Here is a 20,966-nt window from a genome sequence, read left to right as displayed (position 1 = left end):
GTTTCCATTTCTCCCATTTGACTTGAACGCTGCATTCGTTCTTCAAGAGCGGCCCGTTGCTGCCATCTAGCGGCAGTTACCAAGAAGGGATTTTACGGCTCTCAAATGGCTGCTCCTTGACTGGCAAAGTAATAACAATAACATGACAGAAGCTTAAAACTCACATAATTTACAACAAATAACAAAACTTTGAACTCGTAAAATAGCAATGCACGGTTGGTTAAATTCAGTATTTATTACTCCAGTATCACAAGTACACATTTATTCGGACATTTTGGACATAATAATAATAGACAGTAATAGACAGTGTTGGAACATGACCAGAAATACTGATAATGATATATGTATGTATATAGTATGTATCCTACTATGTATTCTTTTGCTAAAGGGATACATAACATTTATCGATAAACAAAATTGATATTATATATTTTTTTAAATATCAAAGTCAGTGAACTTCACAGAGTACTCGTGCTGCACATCACACAACAGAATCCTCTGTTGGAATTGCATTATTGAGCCTAATGGGGTCACGGGGCACATCAAAAAACAGCTCATCATCAAAGCAGAAATCATCCGATGGTGAGGCTAGATACGGTATTTTCAATACAAACCCTGTGAAGATGCCTCCTATGGCTGATACTCCTATAGTAGAGAACACAGCCGCCACCTGGTAAAGTGCCTGCTCCTGGGCTGTCCTTCCCAAACCCGGCTTCAAACCAGGGATCAGCGCTTGGAGCTCCAGTAGCTTAGGGTCCCCTGCCATAGGGGCCCTATGGGGAAAGGTCTCATACATACTGGGACCATAAACCTCCTCTGTAGCGGTCAATATAGCACGTATTCCTGCAGCGCATGATATAAGTCCTGTTAGGCCATGCAAGTTATGTATCCCACACTGATCCTGGATCCTGAGGTGCCGGGCCAGGAAGGGGCTCAGGTATTTGTAGCCCAGCATGCAGGCCGTGCAACCCAACATGCCCAGCGCATACGCAGCTGCAGGGGATATCATCATGTCGACTGACGCTCCCACCGTCACTCCTCCAGCCAGGGTGACGTTCTGAACGTCGGCCATGGTGAGCTTGCCGTTTTTGTTGAGCATCGCAGAGAGGGCGAAGGCCGTGAGCGTGGAGGCGCTGAGGCCGATGAAGGTGTGCAGGATAGCCCTGTGCTGGTCGTCCCCCCTTGACGTCAGCGCGGAGTTGAAGGAAGGCCAGAACACCCACAGGAACAAGGTCCCCATTACAGCCAAGATATCCGACTGGTAGCTGGTGTTCTCCTTGGAATGTCCCTCATTAAGCTGCGGCCTGTACAACACAAACGTGACTCCCAGGCCAAAGTAGCAGGCGAACAGGTGGATCAGAATGGAGCCACCGGCATCGTTGATTTTGATATACTTCAGCACCGCCCACTCTGTGACCGCAAAGATGGGCACCTCCAGCAAAGCCATGACCAGCAGCTGCACCGGGCTGGTCTTGCCCAGCACCGCACCAAAGGAGATCAGCACCACAGCGCAGGCAAACTGGGCGTTGATGAGGTTGACCACGCCCAGGTGGATCTTCCCATCATGGCTAAATTGGAAGTAGCCCTGCACCAGAATGGCCCACTGGATGGCAAACGTAGCCGTGAGAAAATTAAAGACCATTCCCCCGAAGCCGTAGAGTCGAAAGAAAGCCAGGAGACACCCAAAGCCCAGGAATATCATGACCTGTATGTCGGTAAAGTAAGGGTAGTCCCTGTACATTGCATTGTCCAGGGCAACAGTCTGGTTGCTTTGCAGTCTGGCGTCGCTGTGGTCGTCGTAGGTGACGAAGGCGGCGTAGAGAGCAACGACGAGCACCTCAAAGGCCAACACCAACGCAGGCAGCCTCACGCGGAGGTTGGTCGAGTGTTTCCTCATTCTGAGAGCGACGCCAGAGAAACCGCTAGGAGTTTGTCCTCACCTTTTATATTCTCTCTGGCTAGATAAGGAAGGCCCAGCACATTGGCTGCTCACATTGTCTTTGTAATGGAAGACCGCTGCGTGCACTTTGGCCGTCATAATACATTATTTTACCGTTATGATCTGTCAGCTTCTTTGTCGCTATTTTGCAACACAATGCTCCAATTAAATAATGTAACAGTGGCAAAGAGTGCACACAGATCAGTGTCAGTTTCAGAATAGAGCTCATATAATATGTCTGTCAGTGCAATAATAATGGCGCATATTATACAATAATGTCTCTTACGGGGTAATAGTGTATTTTATACCACCTTGGTCTGTCTTAAGTAATTAAATGATTGATTTGAACTGCTTCTACCATGTTCTTTTTGTGCATATTTTAGAATTCAGCTGTGATAGACTACTGCCTACATAACAGCATAATCAATTTTCTGGTGTATTGGTATTTGTAGCAACCAAAACATTCAAATCAGGCGGAAGTTGTGGACTATTGATTTCCATTTGAAAATAAAGCAAAGCAAAAGGTTGGCCTCCGAGGCTGAGGTTGGCCTGAGTCACAAAATATCCTCCGTCTGAGTCGATTCTTTCGGGTCGGTTCTTACGCTGTTATTCTGATATAAAAATACAATCACTGTAGCTCAATGTCTGCGGTCCATCAAGTTCATGAACCCTGAGTCAAGACTTCTCTCAATTCTTTTCTGTGTCTAGTCTGCATTTCCCATTGAACTCTAGGTGCACCAAACCTAATGTGTTTTGTAAAGCGTCCATTCTATTTCCAGATTTAAATTATTATAGAAAAGTATTTTCTGTGTGTTTATAATTTTCTTTATCACTCAGACAGGGATGCGCTTGATAAAATAATAAACCAACTCTGTAGTAGGTCATTGTTGTATTAAAATTCCCTTCGTTTATTGTATTTTGTACAGACAGGTAAGAAATTCTTTCATTTCCTGATCCATAATTCCATTGGCATTTGACATGGTAAAACATCAAATATTGTTTATTTATCGTTTTAGGACACGATAGATTACATGTTTTAATAACTGTCAAATATGAATCTTTTATTGTTAAATAACTACAGGTTATTGTTTCGTTTCGTCAGTTTAAAATCCCATATATTTACACACGCCATCACTGTTACACGCTGATACTACTCCAAAAAAGCAATGTGGCATATCTCTCATACACACACTCTCTTGCACACACCCATATAGCGGTCCCAAAATATGTCTCTACCCATAGAACTGTACTGATGTCATAATTCTTTTGTGTTTTAAAGGTCATTCAAGTTCAAGTTCAAGTTCAAGAGATTATTTGTCACATACATACACATACGGTCATACATATATGCAGTGAAATGTCGTGACATCCGGTGATTACGCACTTTTAGCTCTTTTAGCTCGAAAAATACTAAAAATACTAAAATGTGAGTAATCGACACGAGGTGCTCGTGCAGGCGGCCGCAAGGGGCGACGCCACAATCGCGATTCTGGGTGCTATAATTATGTTATGACTATTGTTGCTGGTGGTGTTAGATCGAGCTCTGGAATGTAAGGAGGCTGTAACCATTCACTTCAATAAATAATATCTCTTCTCAGATGAGGAATTGTAATATCCGTTATTCATGCCGTCGCTAGATAAAAAAAAAAAAAATCTGATGATCTCTAGACATCTCTTATTTTACACTTTTCAGGATTTCAATGAGAACTATGAAAGATCCACAGTCACGATAACATTTTTCAGCTGGAGTTAAACAGTGATTTTGCAAGAGTTAGAAGAGTTCAACATCATCAAATCTCATGCAAAAGCTACAGAGCGCTACACGGGGGAGCTGACACTTATTCATATGGAAAGCTCTGCCTTCACTTTATTGCTTCATTGTTGAATTATGATAAACTTACCACGTACTAGGAATAAACAACGTACATCGTTTAGGGATGGAATGCTGCAACACAGATGAATCTAAATCATACAAGACCATTTCCAACACTGTGGTTCGTGTGTATTCAGGCAAAGTCTTATATGTCGGAGTATTTTCTAGATCACACACAGGGAGAGGATCCTGCGGCCGGAGGAGAAAGGGGAGCAACCGTGTTACCCAACTTCAACCACTTATCTGATTATAAACCTGTGTTGTAACCCACGGCTGCTTTCAGATAAACTTTCTTTTAAATTGCTGAGCTGAAGGCAAGGTCCAATTGAGGGAGGATTAGAGTGCGTACGACTACGAGGCATTTTTAAACCTGGGGAGGACGAGTTAAAGTTTTCCTTGCAAATCAGGGAGAGAACAGCGTGAATTAATTGGAGAAAAACGAAATGCATTTCGTAACTTCAGCCCCTTTTCCCCCCACATCCTTCCAGAGAACACAGCAGCAACTGCTTTGTTTGTTGAAATAAAAAAGATAAATATAAAAATTAAAAATAATTGTAAATAACAATAACATGTTTACAGTTTGCTAAATTATATTTTTGGCGACAGTATAACATTTTATTTATTTCTATTACCAATTTCCATTATGCTTTTCATTTCTATATAATACCTTTTGAATGCATGATGACATTAAGATCATTCATGGCTGGCTTTCCAAATAAATAATGCTCAATGAGAGCCGTGAATGGCCGGTGGGAATTATTTTTAAATGTACTTAAAAGGATAAACAAATTATCCTCATGTACGCATTGAGAGTCAGTATTTAAAATAATGCTTCTTTTATACAGGGAGCAAAATACAGCAAATATCAAACTTGGCTCGTAAAATCCATTTATAACAAACTACATTTTGAAATGTCCACCTCGTCAAGCTTCACTGTGACCCATTTTTCCATTCTATTCAAATTCAAATTTAAAATGACAAGAGTTTGAAAAGCCTAATAGTATCCTCTCTAAATGACGCGTTCTGAATAAATAATATACTTGAAATGCACATCCAAAAATAATGAATGACTCGAGATACAAATGTAGTGTTTTAAAACGTTCATACATTACAGTGCCTTCTATAGGTGAAAAAACCTGAAATACTTTATGTACAATTCACACATTATTGTGTCTTTGTAGTGACACAATAACCTGTGATAATGCGATCATAACGAATAATGTGTCGACACCTTTTTATGGCACAATTTGAATTGAAAAAAATATATATAAAAATAAAAAATAAGAAACACTCAAAGGCCGATATTGTGCCAGACCAAATGAGAGATAAAATTGCATTTTCGAGTGGTGTAATGTGCTCAGTCTTGACTTTAAGACAAATATACACAAGCCAATGGAGGTCGTCCCCAAATTATTTCAAATGACTAAATTATTTACTTTTATTATATTAATCTGTACATATGGACGAGAGGGTCATGTAGGACTATGGCGGTGATACAGGACACCGGTACAACTGACTTTTCAGACGATTTGGGACGTAGCATTCAATAAATTATTCTCCTGCTCTCACTATATTCCCAACATGGTATAAAAAAAAAAACGGATTTAAAAAAACATCCCGGAAAAGCATACAACAGATGGTGCAATTAAAGACGAGAGAAGAAAAATCTATTATTCAGTCCCTCTGATAACTATGCCACAATCAAAAAAACATGAATTGCTAATTATTATTGTTTTTGCATCGTCAACAACTTCCTCACAGAGCTCTTGCTCCAAGATTAAATATTGACCTATTGATATAATATACTACGACAGCATTCAACGACAACAGAGAAAGACAAAATAATTAAACGGGTGAATAAATAAATAAATAGCACAAATAATAAATAAACTGTAAAAAAGAGAACAAATGGCAAAGAACATTTCTCATCCCTTCAAGCGCAGAAACTAAAGCTAAATGAAATGATGTAATTTCACAAAGGAAGAATTCTCCGGTCAGAAAAGCAGGATTGGGATAAGGTCCTGGAAATATCCAATCACACGCTCGGAGACGTTCCAACGGAAAATAAACGTACAAAACAAACATCAACGCGGTAATTACATTATTCTCTGCGCAACGGCTGGTATGCAGCAGTGGAAAACCTTGGTTCAGAAAGTAAATAAACTCCACTCCGGGAGTTGCTCATTTGCATCGACCGGTGGGGGATCAAACCGCTGGATCAGTGCCCGGCTGGAGTAAAAACATGGAAACAGGATTTTTTTTTTTTTTTTACTAAACCTGAAATTATCCACCTCTGCTGGTACATCAGACATAACAACACGCAAACAGTATCAAAAGCTTCATCACCAGAAAGAAAACGGCCGGGAAAGAGTCAGTGAGGGTTGAGCGAATGGCACAGGGGGACCTGTAGCTACCGGTGCGACTGATGTGAATACGGGGGCGGAGCGCCGCCAGTGCGGCGACGCCCCCTTTAGGAGTAGATTGTGATGACCTCACGTCCGCCACCGCGCACCAGGAGAACCCTGTTCAGACCATCCGTGAGTACCTCCAAAAACTCCATGTCTGGGAAGGAAAAGTGAGAGTCAAGGAAGGGATTTGGGCAAATTAGAAAGAGACCGTGAGAAGGAACTCAGGGAACTCAAACATCGACATTTAGAGAAATCTGATCTGCTCCAATCATCACTGTCACATTTGAAATGGCTCATCTCAATGCAATGCATGCGAAACGGCTCCTGGTCCCTTTCCGCCTTCCTCCACCCAAGCTCCACCTGCTCCACCCGTATATATATATTACATTTCACTGCATATATGTATGGAAGTATGTATATGTATGTGACAAATAAAAATCTTGAATCTTGAATATATCCGATGTGAAAAAGTTGACGCGGGTGAGCCTGGGCATGACACATATGGTCCAGAACCGAACTGATATTATTTAATACTGAAACATTTAAGAGGCTTAAGGGGCATTTTTTGCAGACTTTAAGAGAAACTCTCGGTCGGTCTGCAGCCACTTTTCCATGTGGTGACGACGCCCGGCCTGTCTCTCTGGACTATCTGGGCTACTGCTGTGGGAAGATGGCGTCCTCGCCGCAGGAGGCAAGAGCCCTGCGTTCTACAACAACAAAAAAAAAAGCATCTCAAAGAAAGAAACCCCAGGCTTTCCGTCAATGAAGATCAGAAAGGTAAAAAGCCAGAGTCAACATAAGACTTGTATTTCAAGATGCAGAGCGGCAAGGAGGTCAAAGGTCTAAAGTTGGATTCCCGCTTGCCGTCCTTGGTTTGTTATTAAGTTATAAAGGACCAGTGTTCACTGTAGTAGTCGTTACAAACATTACACAATTCAAGCTTTAACGATTTCACACCCTGACGCCGACGGCGCCGCAGATCCGACACAGGCGCGAAGGATACAGTTTTCATCGCCCATGCGGTTTTTGGGCGGTCCGGGCATGTTGAGCAGCACCAGCTTGGCGTCGGTGGACTTCTTGACGATGACCTCGTTGAGCCGCAGCGCCGTGTGCATCCGCCTCACGTTGGACTGATTTCTGGCGAGGAACGGCAGAAGAACAAGACGTGAGCCCCCGAGTCGTACCGTATTGAAGGCTGAAACCTGCACAGGTAGAAGAACCGGGCGGCAGTACTTACAGGTTCTCCCATTCACTGCAGCATTAAATAAAAAGGATAATTATGAAAGGTAGCACAGACGAGACATGGCATAAGTTAAGCTGTCTATTAATTTTTTCTATAACTTTGAAACCTGAAACGTGGTTTCATATACGCAAATGTTCGCAATTTCATTTGAAAGGGTTCGGGGCGTGGAAGCTCACTCACGGCTTCATGTTGAAGAGGTCTTTCGCCGATTCCGGATTCGCCGATGCCGCCTGGCCCCTCCCCTGCCCGGCGCCCTTCTCCTCCGTCCATGTCCTCTGCGCCTCGGACCCTGCGCTGGCGGCGGCGGCGGCCGCCCCCGCAGGCGCCGCGAGGGACGTCGGGCCAGCGGGCGCAAAGTTCTTACTGTGGATCAGCTGCACCTGTTTCGGGCGGGACACAGCCACAGACTGAGAAAGGGACGTATGTGACGTGACCGTGTGAAAAAGAGAGAGAGAGAGAGAGAGAGAGGGAGAGAGACACGGGTCAGCCTGTGGGGAAACGCCCGTGGTAGGCGAGCGGCGACGCGAACCCCAATCTTTAGGGGTTAAAACAAAGGGAAGCATCGCTGTTGCCTATGCCGGGTTAGTGCAGTAGAGGATGCAAAGGCAGCGGAGGTCACAGGACGGAGGGGAGGGTGGGGACGGCCAACGCTGCGTAAACGTCCATTATTTCATGTGGGTTCGTTCCTCTGTACCTCCTCCTCCTCCTCTGGTTTTTCGGCCACGCTGGTCCCCTCGTCGACGCTCTGCCGGAGCCGCGGCCCGGTCGGGTGTTTGCGGCGGATCGACCCGCGGGATGAGTCGGTGATGCTCTGGATCTAGTGTGGCCAAAACGCAAGAAAGCAGGGGATGAGCCTTGCTTCTCAAGGGCTCGTAAACTGTCGAGCTACCATTTAGTTTTCTTCCTTCTGTGATTAAGCAAATGGATCCTTTATGAGTTAGGAATTTGCATCAAAAACCTGGAAACTTAACTCCTGTTGATATCATCGACCTTTAGTTCATTAGCACCGGAAGCTGGGAACTTGCAGTGGCTAGTGTTGAACATTACAATGTTAGATCATTCAGGCCAACTTGAATTCATAGTGTATGAATTAAATATTATGTTGATTAAATGTAATTTCTAATTAAAAGTAAGAAGAAAATCTGTTGCGGCCGCTTAAACTGTAACTCCAGCCTTACTGTACCTCTCTCTCCTTCTCGTTCTTGGTCAGGTGCATCTGTTTGAGAATCTGTGAGCGTTCCTCCATCACTAAAGTCTTCTCGTAGGTGTAGGCTGAGATGTCACTCTCATGCTTTGAAGGACAAAGATGGCTGCATTTACAATAAACCCGTTTGATGCCTTTATTAACACACAGAAATATCATCTCCCCGGAGGCTTTTTTCTTTTTTTGTTTCCCATATAAGTCCTGGACAGACGGGTCTCTCACCATCTCTACGACCTCCACTTCAGCGTTGATGCGGAGGTGGTAGAGGAAGATGTGCAGGTCTTTCTTCATCTGGATGCTGTTGTCGTCCATCTGAGCCACGGTGAAAATGCGCATCTTGCACTTTCTCCACACCTGTCGTCACAAAACGGGAGCTAAAATGATGTGCATGACACATCCTTTAATGTCCCATTTCTCTATATATATGTCAGACATGTTTGTGAACACAGGGAGCTGAACTGAAAGCTTCCCCACCTTGTGCTGCCGCAGCAGGAAGGGCAGCAGCATCAGCATTCCGCCATCATGGACGATCCACCACACGTCGATGTGTCCCTCAGTGAAACGTTCTCCATTGGACGGATAACTCGCAACGTTTTTAGGAACCAGCAAGGCCAGACTGGCGATGGTCGTCTCTCTCACCACCTCTGAAGAGGGATCGCAAAAAATATCTTTGACGTATAGGAACGTGAAATCCCTACGTGACCTCCGTCACGTTAACACGATTGATCTATAGTTAGAAAAGGAGAGAGACACCTTCATTTGTAAAGTACAGAGAGCGCCAAAAGCCAAAAGTAAAGGCTTGTAAGAGTAAATGTATCGTGTAATTTTATTTTGTTTAAAAAAAAACATTATATGACCTTCAACTGGATAAAAAAAAAAATTGGATATTGAAGCATAATTTAGGAATAGATATAAAACCAATCTTCCAAACTTTACCGACAAAGTTTTTGAGGCGCTGGTGGTCCTCGGCCTGCTTCCAGTTCTGCGGCCAGCTGACCAGCACCGTGTTGTGCTTCAGGCCTCCCAGTCCCCCGACCTGGATGAGGTGCGACGTCCCGTCCCTCAGGTTGGAGGAGATGACCACCTGCGAGAAGCCCTTCACCTTCTCCGTCTCCATCAGTTTACGCAGCGACTGTGGAGGGAGCGATGGGAGAAGGAACGAGGATGATGAATGTCCGTGTGTCTGGTCGCGGTTGACGTGGGTTTAGGGAGACGATTCAAAATAGTTTGCTTTTAATTTGGGATTTCGACTAATCATAAAATTGATGTTATTCATTTGTTCGAATACTTTTTTTCCGGGTAAATCAAGCGCACCCCCCATAACAAAACAACATTTTAAAAAGTGACAAAGAAACTGTCAGACATTCAAATCAGCTAAATATGTGTGTGTTTAACCACAAAGTCTTCATATACTACTCAAACACATTTTACAGTGTGTACATATGATATTATATCTTATATTACTGTGCAATCAAGATTATTTTGTTTGCCCTCGATGCGTGAGTCTAACCTGGTCAGCTCTCTGGGCGTCGGCGTAGTTATTGAGGAAGGTTCCCACCACCGAGGTTCCCACGATGGTCAGGCCTTTCCCCGCCTTCAGCTGATTGGTGAGGGATAGCATGCGAGGCTGCTCCACATTCTGCCCAGCGTCCACGCTCACCAGCACCAAGATCTGAGGCCTGACACACAGCAGGAAGGCATTTTTTAAGGGATCGATGACGATTGCGTTGGTCAGTGACCCTTGAACCTGGCTCTCGTTGATCTCAAACTGGCCCAGTACATTCAACAACACATCCCATGCGAATGTTGCTGACCTCCAGTTCTTGGTGTGTGGCGGTCCCTCCTCTAGCCTCATGAGGGCAAAGCGTGCAGCGCTCAGGGAGATGCCTCGTATCCCATCACCCCACTCCTTCTCCGCTCTGCCAAACAGAACCTTTCTTATTCAGTCTTCGAATGAAAGTTTTTAACAATTGTGTCCCATGTGGGCATACATTTCTTTTTAATTGAATATACCAGTACTGTTGTAGGATAATCAGAAAGTGACCAGAGCAGTTCCTCTATTGAAAGGAGGACTGCATGCGGTCACACAATAATTATTCTCCCTCGCCAACCTTTGAGTATGTCTGGGTCTCGAAGCGGGGAATAATAATAATCACTTACCCGCAGAACTCAATGTATTTGTAGATACAGGTAGCGATCCCCATGGCGACGATGGCGTAGTACCAGGAGCAGATGAACATGAGCGACAGACACAGGCTCATGCCCAGGAAAGAGAGAGCCCTGTGGGGGACAGGAAATTATAATCTTGCTATAATAGGATAATAGGAAGTGTCATAGTTGGCTGAGATAATGAGAGGATAAATATGAACAAGAACAGCAAGGCTCCAGATTCCCATGGTGGTTGTTGCACTCACAGCCCTGATAAGGAATGACAACAAAACATAACTTTGACTAACTAATTTAACCCTTCCACACATTTCGACCCATATTATGGAACTCAATCTGGTCTGGAGATCACTATGCAGGGATGCTCTATTTTTTGAATCCGATTTAAGTATATTTATAGTAATTTCACATCCGCCTCCCACTCACCAGTGATAAAATTTAAAGCGGGGCCTCCAGTTCGGCGTTCTCAGCAACGTCTGCAGGGCACAGGCGAGGTTTACAAACATGTAGCACATCAAGAAGAACCTGCAGGGAGGAGGGAAAAAAGAGAGACAAACAGGAAGAAAAAGAAACAGAGAGCGAGAGTCACAACGCAGCGATAAACAAAAAGACAGACGGGTAGACAAACAGGCAGACTGATAGACAGACAGAACGTGAAATCGAGGTGCAGAGAAGGACCTGATCTGATCATTGACTATTTTCTAGACCTGCGCCGTGCACTTACATGGAGAGGATCGGAGCGACGGCATCCAGGGAGGCGATGATGATCCCAATCTCACAGATGCTCGCTGTGAGCAGGAGCGCCCAGGTGGGCTCGCCGTTGGCTTTTCCATGTCCAAACACCTACAGTAGCACAAAATAAAAGTTTATACTGCATAACCACAAAGACACAGACAGTCAAGGGACACGTGGACATATATGCCTTATTTAATCTAGCAGGCAGCCTAATTTGACAATACCACCCGTTTTTTTCTGCGATAACTTATAACTTTGGAAGATAGTTTTGGATAAAACCATGGAAATGAAAAGTCATTTACGGATAAAAAAAAATGTTGCTGTGTGTTTTATAATGGCGTGCTCAAGGTTTACAGACATAAAAGAGTTACGACTGATTTATGGTTTCAGTTCGTCTTAAAAAAAACAGAAAAGGCATTCATCAACACGGCCGGAATTATTTTAATTGGGTTTCAGCTGAGGAAGCCACATTTTGAGAGGCCTCTCTGTGCAGATGTATCTAGATGCAACGCATGCACCTACTCTGAGGAAAGGAATGATCCCGTCCCGGGAAATAGCCTGCAGGAGCCGTGGGGCGCCCGTCAGGCTCTGAAGACCGGCCCCGCAGGTGGAGAAGAAGGAGCCGATAACGATCACCCACGGGGACGGCCACGCCAGCGTTCCAATCACTAAGTTGCCATTCACCCCTTCACCAAACCTGAGGACAAAGACGACGGCTGAATGGAAGGGTTTTCCTCAAAGATCAATGATCAGACAGGTCGACATTGGTGCATTACATGCAGAGTGGAGCAGGTTGGATTTAAAGCTGGATTACAGGGGACTCACTTATCTCTGAGGACGACTCCTTCTATACACGCCCCAAACAGCACCACACACGACATGTCTGACAGCAAGAGTTAAGAAATAAAATCTATATAAAAAACAAAAAAAAAAAACATTTGTATATCTCTTGTAAACCAACTCCGGCTGTTTGATCACCGGCCTCAGTCGACGAAGGATACACACTGTGGATGTTGTGGTGATGGCAGCGATGGTGCCGATGGGAATGGACTTCTGGGCGTCGCGCAGATCTCCGGAGCGGTTGGAGCCCGCCATGATACCTGGGAGTTTCGGAGCGCAGGACACAATAACACATTCACTTTCTCGTACTTGAACTTCATTTTTCTTTCCGAGCATTTTATCCCCAGTATAAGAGCCAGAGGTTCTCAAAAGAGAATGTGTTATAAGATGTGTGACGATCGGCAGCATGGAGAAGGGTCCTGGTGGGGGACATGAGGTGTGGAGCTGATTCTGTCATCTCATTTTTCCACTTCATTATTACTCGCACGGTTCAAACATCCAACTTATCTATCCTTTCCGGCATCCGGCAAAAAAGCAATCCCATCGCACATCGCTCAGCGTACTCACTCAACAGATCAGCGTTGTCAACACTGTGACGGACCTGTGACGGAGGGGAAGTAGATGCCCACCAGCAGCGTGAAGAAGCTGGTGATGTCGGCCAGAACGTAGCGGTTGTTGGTGGGAGACGGAGCGTCCACATCTGGCACTGACGCCAGCCCGCGCTTCTCCAGTATCATCCCCTTGTCCAGGTAGTAACCAAACAGGTTCTCTGGAGAAGGGTGGAGGTAAAGGGAAATTTCACACAGGGATTCATGCCAATCCTTAGAACGCATTCTAAGAGATTGTTCTCAGCGAGTGGATCTACTGTTGTACACGTTAGTGACCTCTGACCTGCCAGAATGCCGCTGGTGACGCCTGGAATCCCCTGTATCTCCGTCACGTTGTTGTTGACGAAGTACTCATCGCACGTCGCGTTGAGGAACTCCGAGTCGCAGAAGGTTCTCCACAGCTTGGTGGTGACGGTGCTGTTGTCCCTCTCGATGACCTTGGCGCACACGTCGTAGCCTTTGGAGAGCAGCGTTCGATTCCCCAGGATGCAGACCCTGCGGTGGAGGTGGGTGGAGTGTGAAGAGGAACAACCTTGCTTTTTGCGGCCCTTTATTATTTTTAGCTCTGTTTCTGCTGCCAGAGATGGATGAAATCCCAATGCCCCGACCAGTTCCATCAGATTTATTGTTACCCAATCTAGATTACGATAGCGTCGGGCAGTATCATAGATGCACATTAAGTAAAAGATTCTCTCTGAATAGATGTATAAGATCGATGCCAGTGTTTATCAAACTGGGGTCCCATTGTTCCGTGGACAATATTTGGCAATGGTGGCTCGAAAAGCCGATAATACAAACATTTTAATTAATCTCTGTGTGGCATCTTTGATATCTTGAGCTGGCCTGCAACCACACCTTGGTGACTTCCCATTCATTTTCACTGCATGTTGCAGATAAAGGCTCTACGAAATTGCATTTTCTCATTTCGTCACATTTGTGAATTTTATGTGTAAGAGGTCGTTGAAATAACATCAGATAAGCGTGCACAGTAATCAAAACAGAAACTCACGGGAAAACCGGGGGGTCAATGGCGGTCTTGATGACGCCGGCGTACACGGCCACAATGGACAAGATGACGCAGGCCAGGAAGACCAGCGCCAGCTTGTTGACGTACTTCACCCCCACAAACACCACCAGAGCCATGAAGCTCAGCACGATGGTGCCGTACACACGCATGTTGTTCAGCAGAGCTTCTTCCGCCTCCGCCCCCTCCAGGCCCTCTATTCTAAAGATGGCTGCCTGAGGAACGATGTAGATCTATAAGATGGGACGGGTGGAAAAACACAGAGGGTTTGCAGGTGAGGGGGCAGGTAGCAGATGAGTAGAGGCAAAAGGGAGACGGAGAGAAGAGAAAATGAAGGATGAAAATGGTAAAAACAGAAAAGCCATATCATCAGTGAGTGCAATGCTGAATCAAAGTAGTCACTGCTAGCTTAAAATGTCACTTTATTGGGTTAAAGTAAGATGTCTGATAAGATTAATGGTCAAAAGGAGAGGAAATAGCCAAAACAGCTAATTGAGACTCCTTACCAGTAGAATTTCAATGCAGCCCAGAATATACATGGCGCCAGCAAAGGTAGTTCCCAGGTAGAAACAGATTCCCACGGCTCCGCCAAACTCAGGCCCGAGCGAACGGGAGATCATGTAGTATGAGCCCCCAGCTGCGGATCACAAATAAACAAAATATGTTGCTTTACGGGGGTAAAACAGACAGTTAGACACGCAGGCACGCAGGCACGCACGCAAATGAATATGTTCCTTATTGATTTCCTCTCACCTGGCACAACTCCATTTGTTGCAATGGCACTCATGGAGATGGCCGTCAGCATGGTCTGAAAACAAAAACAGACAGAAGAGTACAACTGAGCAACTGTCTGAAAAGACGGGGAGACAGTGTCTATAGTTAGTTCGTCCAAGATAACTTAAATAAACTAGACAGTCATTTGAACAGACTCCAGGAGAAATCACAGGAACAAAAGAAGACTTTATCGAGCCAAAATATAATTGGTTTATCATTTAATTGGGCTTGTGGATGTTTTCTACAAATAAGTTATATTAAATAGCTTATGTCAATTAAAAAAAAGGATTGCGGTCGCACAGATATGCAGGCCAAAAAAGTAACTAAATAAAGCAATCACTTGAGTTTAATAGTATTTTAGCAAACTAATAATATACTCTCTAATGAGTGGTTTTCCATACCTCTACTTCTTCTTAAGTAAATGATCTTTGCAGTAGCAGTAAGGATTTCCATAACTCTTTCCACCTCTGATCTTATGTGACTAAACAAGTTCTAACCTTTGCTTTTGGAATAAAGTGAGTTATTGGAAGACAATGTTGTTGGTCAAATAGATGGCATTGAATGCATCTCCAGTAAAATGATTTTAAATTCAATTCTATTAAATTAAATTAAATTATAGAAGAAAATGAGAGAAAAACATGCACGATTTAGCTAGATTTCACCTGCATTTCCTATTTTTTACATAGTGTGAATTGTTAATAGACAGGTTTATTGTTAATTTATAGGAATATTTTTATTGTGAATTTTTATGTTTATTGAATATTTTAACATTTTATTTTTTTGTAAATGTTTAGCTATATATAATATTGCCGTTTGTTCAACTTTTTGTAAATGTTGAAGTTGATTGCATATTGTCATTTTTTTTAAATTGTCATTCTTTACTTTATTATTTTTATAGTTATAGTTTTTTTAAGAGGCAAGGCAACTTTATTTATATAGCACAATTCCTATGCAAAGGCAATCTAAGGTGCTTTACATAGTGCATGAAAGACATTCAAATAAGAATACAAAAGACACTGAAAAAAATGATTAAAAAAGAAATAAATACATAAACACAAAAGAATAAAAGGCTTTAGATGTTGATAATGATGAGCTGCTGTATTACTGCAATTTCCCTCTGGGGATGAATAAAGTATCTCTATCTATCAATCAAGAAATCATGAAATCAAGAAATCAAGAAATCTATCTATCTATCTATCTATCTATCTATCTATCTATCTATCTATCTATCTATCTATCCAACAACCCAAATAAATGGTCGTATTTCACAGAATGAAATCATTACAGTATAATAATGTCGATGAGCCGGTGAGAAACCAATTGCGCAATTTCTGTGATAATATTATCATTTAAAAAAGATCTCCAGTAAATAAGTGTGTTGAGGCCCACAGCTGTCTGTGTGTGACTCTATAATCAGGTTTTAATGAAGTGACCTCGCTGCCACCCCCATCACTGCTCTGACTGTCATCTGATGCTGCCGGGATTAGTGGATGGGTGTCACAAGGTAGATCCAACAACTATCCCTCATGCAATGAAAAATGTATTTGTCACTGATGGAGATATAATGCTTTTTATTATTGGTGTCATTCTCAAAACATTTTCGGTATAACCAAACACGACACGAAATATAATATCAAGAGACAACAGGCATATCTTTGAAAGTGCAATCATCTTCATGTGGGTTGAGAAATATAAGTTATAATATATTTGCAAGATATTACTGAATTTACAAACTGTTTATTTTGCAAAAATATATCATTGAGCTGATTCATAAATATGAGGCAAAGCTGGTAGTTTGAGTCATCTTCACCAGGCTTGGCTCTTCTGTTGCCATATTAAAATAAACATACTGTACTAATGTCACACAGAGGTGCCCATTTCTAACTTAATGTAGGACAGGACAGCCATTTAAATGTACAGAACTTGATATAGGACAGCTTGAAATACATGGCTGCAGGCGGTCTCAACAATTTGGGAATACAATTGACACACAAACGATTATATTACAAAATGAGGTTAATGGCGAATCAGAACAAAAAAACAGGAAAAATATTGTATTCAACTTTATCAACTTCAGCCTTTTGTTTTCCCCCCATCTCATTTTGTTCATTTTAAAGGGTTACAGTACTACAAAATCCAAGGAGAGACTTCTCTACTCCACTCTTAAGTAAACAGGTTGCACATTTAACAGGTTTATTACAACAACAAAAAAAAGAAATGTAAAACTGAAGCATCTTCCTGAATATCCTCACTAGACCTGTTAATGACCTTGTTGCCCTTGCTCTGGATTAGCTCTCCCAAACACAATTTATTTTTGCTGGAACACTGTATCGGAAAAAAACCTGCCCGTACTTGCCCGAAAATCTCATTCCGACATTGATGCTAAACATGCTTAGCATATGAGGCCATCGCCGCTATTTCTCTATCGTGATTTAACGCCGCAACAAAACTTTTTTTGGATTATCTGATAAAACAGCGGCGCTTAAAAAAAAAATAAAACAAAGATTACGGGTTCCAAAGACACGGTGCATGCTTTTGCTTTTTCATTTTTTTGTACTTAACAGAGAGGTTTTAAAATGGAACCCTGCAGGTGATGGAGTGCCACTCACCGTGGAGCAGCACATGAAGACAATGATGAAGGAGCCGAAGACTCCTCCGATGCCGACCATCCAGGTCATCCGGAGGAAGAGAATCACCCCAAATATGTTTTGGATACAGGGCAAGTAAACGCCCATCAGAGTTCCCAACTGCGGTGCCTGGGGAAGAAGAAAAAGAAATGAAAACAGTTAAGGCCTAAGGCTGAGGTGTCGACAATATCACAAATACCTTTACACTCATCAACAAAGGAAAAGTAAGGGAGGTAAGGAGGACTTCCGTTGTGAGTTTTTCTGTTGACTTGGGCACAGCAGAAAAACAGGAATTTTTCAAGAAATCAACGAAACGCCTCAAAGGCTAGCTCACGCAAATGATCAAATAAAGTCCAACGTAGGATTAACCACTCGCTTCAATACCTTCCTTCAAGTGGAAAAAAATAAAGATTCAGTCCTGCAATTCCACTTTTTTCCATTATATTGTGAATTAATTATTTGATTTTATTATATATTTTTTCCCAAGAGTCAAATTCTACTAAGGATAGAGCGGTATAACACAGAAAACAACATCTATTGAATTTGGGGTTATGTTCCGGTAAGGAAACAGGTTCAGATTGAAAATGATCATTGACACACAGTATGTTCAACTTCACATTATGCAGAATAACTGAAAAAGCAAAGTCCTGCTCTCAGCCAGTAGAAAACAGCTATGATAAATATGATATTGATATTGATATTGAGCTATGATAAACCTGAATTTATATCAGGTATGGTGCATTGAACATGAGCTTCCCAGGTGAGCCCCAAGTTTTAAATATCACTACAGTAAACTTGGCTTTATTGTGGTAAGCAAAAGCCACAGGGAGTTGCAGGAATTGAGGTTGTGATCATCACAGGCTTTGATCTGTTTCCAGTTTGTGACTCCATTTGACCCTTCTACTTATCAGTCAGTGGGTTCCACACCTTGATAGGTTTTTTGGACGGACGTGGCCCCTCCTCGTTGTTCTCAGCCTCTTCGTGCTCCTTGCTGCCTGTTGGTAGGTTGGAGTAATTGGCCAGACTGCTGAGCAGAGACGAAACCATCGGGCTGGTGTCCATCTCCTCCTGTAGCGCGCAAGTACAGATGTCAGCATGAGCGTCACCATTACATCTACGTAAGAGCGTCTGTTTATGTGTCGATCGGCACTGATGGGAGCGCGTCCGCACCTCGAACAGAGCCATGTTCTTGCCGTCGTACTGCTGGCTCTTCTCTGCGTCGCTGGCTGCCGTGCTGTTGATGAACGGGCTGCTCTCCTTGGGGTTCCCATCGCCTGGACAAGACAAGAGCAGCCAGCGCGCCGAGAATTGTAGACACACTCTTGACATGTTTGAATACCACCAGGCGGCCACACACCCCACATTAAGGGATTGTAAAGGATTTACATTTCAAATCGAACATTGATTATGGGATTTATGTAATTTTAACAGTGTCTTGTAATTCAATGACATCAACATAAACAAGAGTATCCACTATCTGGGAATATCAAACATTACACATTGTGGGGGCCAAACTCCTCCAACGGGACACACAAAGGGACACATAAATTACTGATAAGGAGTAGGACAGGGAAAGCCTGATGCACAGAGGCTTTTGTAGCCTGTAGCGACAAAATCAAGTTTGATCTTCCTGTTCCCCAAGCTCCGCTGGTATTATACACTAATCTTAAAAGCAAGAAGGAAAGGAAACTGCCAGCCAAATTGCTGTCACACAGCACATAATCCTTTGAGAGTTGGAGCGTTTCACTAAAGACGCATCACCCATCAAATTGGATGAGCAAACATTTCAATTTTATGCAGTTTGAGTTTGTATAAGGATTAGGTGTGTACCGCATTGTCGGAAATGCGTTCTGTTTATGCGCATCTAAAATACCCATACTACACTGGATCTACCGATCAGCCACAACATTAAAACCACTGACGGGTGAAGTTGAGGTGTCTGGGAATGAGTAGCGTCCCAAGACAGTGCCCATTGTATAAAATAATAATTATTAACAGACGGTGCCAGGGGTCTCAAGAGAGAGACAGAGCCCATTGTCAGGGGTCCCGGTGATAAGGGAGGTGAAAACGTGAACGGTGACCTATGCAGGGGAAGCAGAGGGTCAACGTTCTCTCTGGGCTAGCATAAAAGCACCTGCCTGAGTTTCATTCGACAGAGAATCAATCCGGCTCGGTTCTCTCCTGGGCGTCCATGGCAAGTCCAGTCTGATGCTGTTCTTTTCTAATAAATCTATTATTTTACTCAAGTCAGCGTCAGCGGTCTCTCCTTCTTCATCAACACATCAAATTCAAAAATCAAGAAACTACAAAGTGAATAACATTGATCATCTCCTTCCACTGGCACCTGTCAAGAGGTGGGATATATTAGGCAGCAAGTGAGCAGCAGTCAGTTCTTGAAGTTGATGTGTTGGAAGCAGGAAAAATGGGCAAGCGTAAGGATCTGAATGACTTTGACGAGGACCAAATTGTGATGGCTAGACGACTGGGTCAGAGCATCTCCAAAACGACAGGTCTTACATTTTGCAATTGCTCCGCAGTTCACATGTGTGCCGAACTGTGGGGGGCAACCCGTACGGATCAACTTCATTCCGTTAGACCACTACTGCTCAAGGCTCAGTGGGTCAAATTACCTGGCAATAGACCCGCTTTTAATTGGCTCCACCTCCAATCGGCTCAGATGTGAACCGATGTGAACAGGACACCAGGGTCGACGGGCAAATATTGCTCCCCACAGGTCCCTGGTCCCCGCCGCCGAAGGACTGGTGCAAACGGGCAGAATGGAGAATCCGGTGCTCCATGCTGCTTCTAGTGTAGTGTCGGGTCGTTCGTGAGCAATCGGATTATTCTGAACGGCTCAAAATACTTTTTTTTTTCCAAGTTTTACAGTTTTAGGTCGTTGTTTGTTGAAGTTGCTGTCTTCTGTAACTGTTTTATTCACACTGGAACCATGACATGCCCCTTTTCCGGCGTGTTTGTGAAGTCGAACGTGAAAAAAAAAACTGCATTTCTCCTGGCAATGGGAAAGGTGCCCATCGCCTATTTAAAAAAAAAACCCAACTCAACCCGCTAATTTTGGTGTGAAAACGGCACGCAGCTTCCAGGACTTAAATGATCTGCTGCTAACGTCTTGGTGCCAGATACCACAGGACGCCTTCAGAGGTCTTGTGGAGTCCATGCCTCCACGGGTCACAGCTGTTTTGACGGCACAAGGGAGACCTACACAATATTATACAGGTGGTTTTAATGTCATAGTGTTACATAATGGCATGTATTGATATTGGTAAAAAGGCAGCTTCCACATTTTTTTGAATGATACCCTATTGGAAAGGTTCATTAAAACCAGTTCAAGAGAAAGTATTTCCAGTAGAATATGTTTTAGCCCTCCTGATAAACCTAAGACATCCAGGAACAACCCCAAAATAATTTTACTGTTATGAAAAGCAACGCTTCTCCTCAGCAACCCCGTTTTTTTTCCCCTTTACCATTTGTGGTTTACCTTGTGTTGAGACCAACCACCTGAGTGTT

The 20,966-nt window shown here is 43.4% G+C and overlaps 2 protein-coding genes across 2 annotated transcripts in view; both read right to left on the bottom strand.

The window, feature by feature from the left end:
- Nucleotides 1–481: 481 nt before the first annotated feature.
- Nucleotides 482–1,897, bottom strand: rh50 (Rh50-like protein; the record flags this gene model as incomplete). Its single annotated transcript, XM_080015308.1, has 1 exon — nt 482–1,897. One exon carries the CDS (start codon nt 1,895–1,897, stop codon nt 482–484), a length of 1,416 nt encoding a protein of 471 aa, XP_079871434.1.
- A 4,385-nt stretch (nt 1,898–6,282) lies between these two features.
- LOC307241263 (solute carrier family 12 member 5-like) overlaps nt 6,283–20,966 on the bottom strand; it is a gene marked incomplete at both ends in the record, with an annotated part of 37,143 nt that continues 22,459 nt past the window's right edge. The window contains 25 exons of the mRNA XM_080015307.1: nt 6,283–6,374; nt 7,224–7,357; nt 7,458–7,472; nt 7,644–7,843; nt 8,158–8,280; nt 8,647–8,754; nt 8,890–9,021; nt 9,142–9,311; nt 9,604–9,799; nt 10,178–10,346; nt 10,482–10,586; nt 10,828–10,947; nt 11,260–11,358; nt 11,558–11,676; nt 12,091–12,265; nt 12,394–12,451; nt 12,570–12,668; nt 13,010–13,177; nt 13,300–13,511; nt 14,026–14,273; nt 14,547–14,677; nt 14,794–14,848; nt 17,424–17,570; nt 18,369–18,509; nt 18,612–18,715. Of these exons, the coding sequence (XP_079871433.1) occupies nt 6,283–6,374; nt 7,224–7,357; nt 7,458–7,472; nt 7,644–7,843; nt 8,158–8,280; nt 8,647–8,754; nt 8,890–9,021; nt 9,142–9,311; nt 9,604–9,799; nt 10,178–10,346; nt 10,482–10,586; nt 10,828–10,947; nt 11,260–11,358; nt 11,558–11,676; nt 12,091–12,265; nt 12,394–12,451; nt 12,570–12,668; nt 13,010–13,177; nt 13,300–13,511; nt 14,026–14,273; nt 14,547–14,677; nt 14,794–14,848; nt 17,424–17,570; nt 18,369–18,509; nt 18,612–18,715 (3,320 nt within the window). The remainder of the gene's footprint in view (nt 6,375–7,223; nt 7,358–7,457; nt 7,473–7,643; nt 7,844–8,157; nt 8,281–8,646; nt 8,755–8,889; nt 9,022–9,141; nt 9,312–9,603; nt 9,800–10,177; nt 10,347–10,481; nt 10,587–10,827; nt 10,948–11,259; nt 11,359–11,557; nt 11,677–12,090; nt 12,266–12,393; nt 12,452–12,569; nt 12,669–13,009; nt 13,178–13,299; nt 13,512–14,025; nt 14,274–14,546; nt 14,678–14,793; nt 14,849–17,423; nt 17,571–18,368; nt 18,510–18,611; nt 18,716–20,966) is intronic.

The sequence above is a fragment of the Zeus faber genome (genome assembly GCF_960531495.2).
Source record: "Zeus faber genome assembly, chromosome: 15".
Taxonomy (NCBI): Eukaryota; Metazoa; Chordata; class Actinopteri; order Zeiformes; family Zeidae; genus Zeus; species Zeus faber.
The sequence above is the reverse complement of the archived record's forward strand: the minus strand, read 5'-3'. Positions and strand labels throughout refer to the sequence as shown.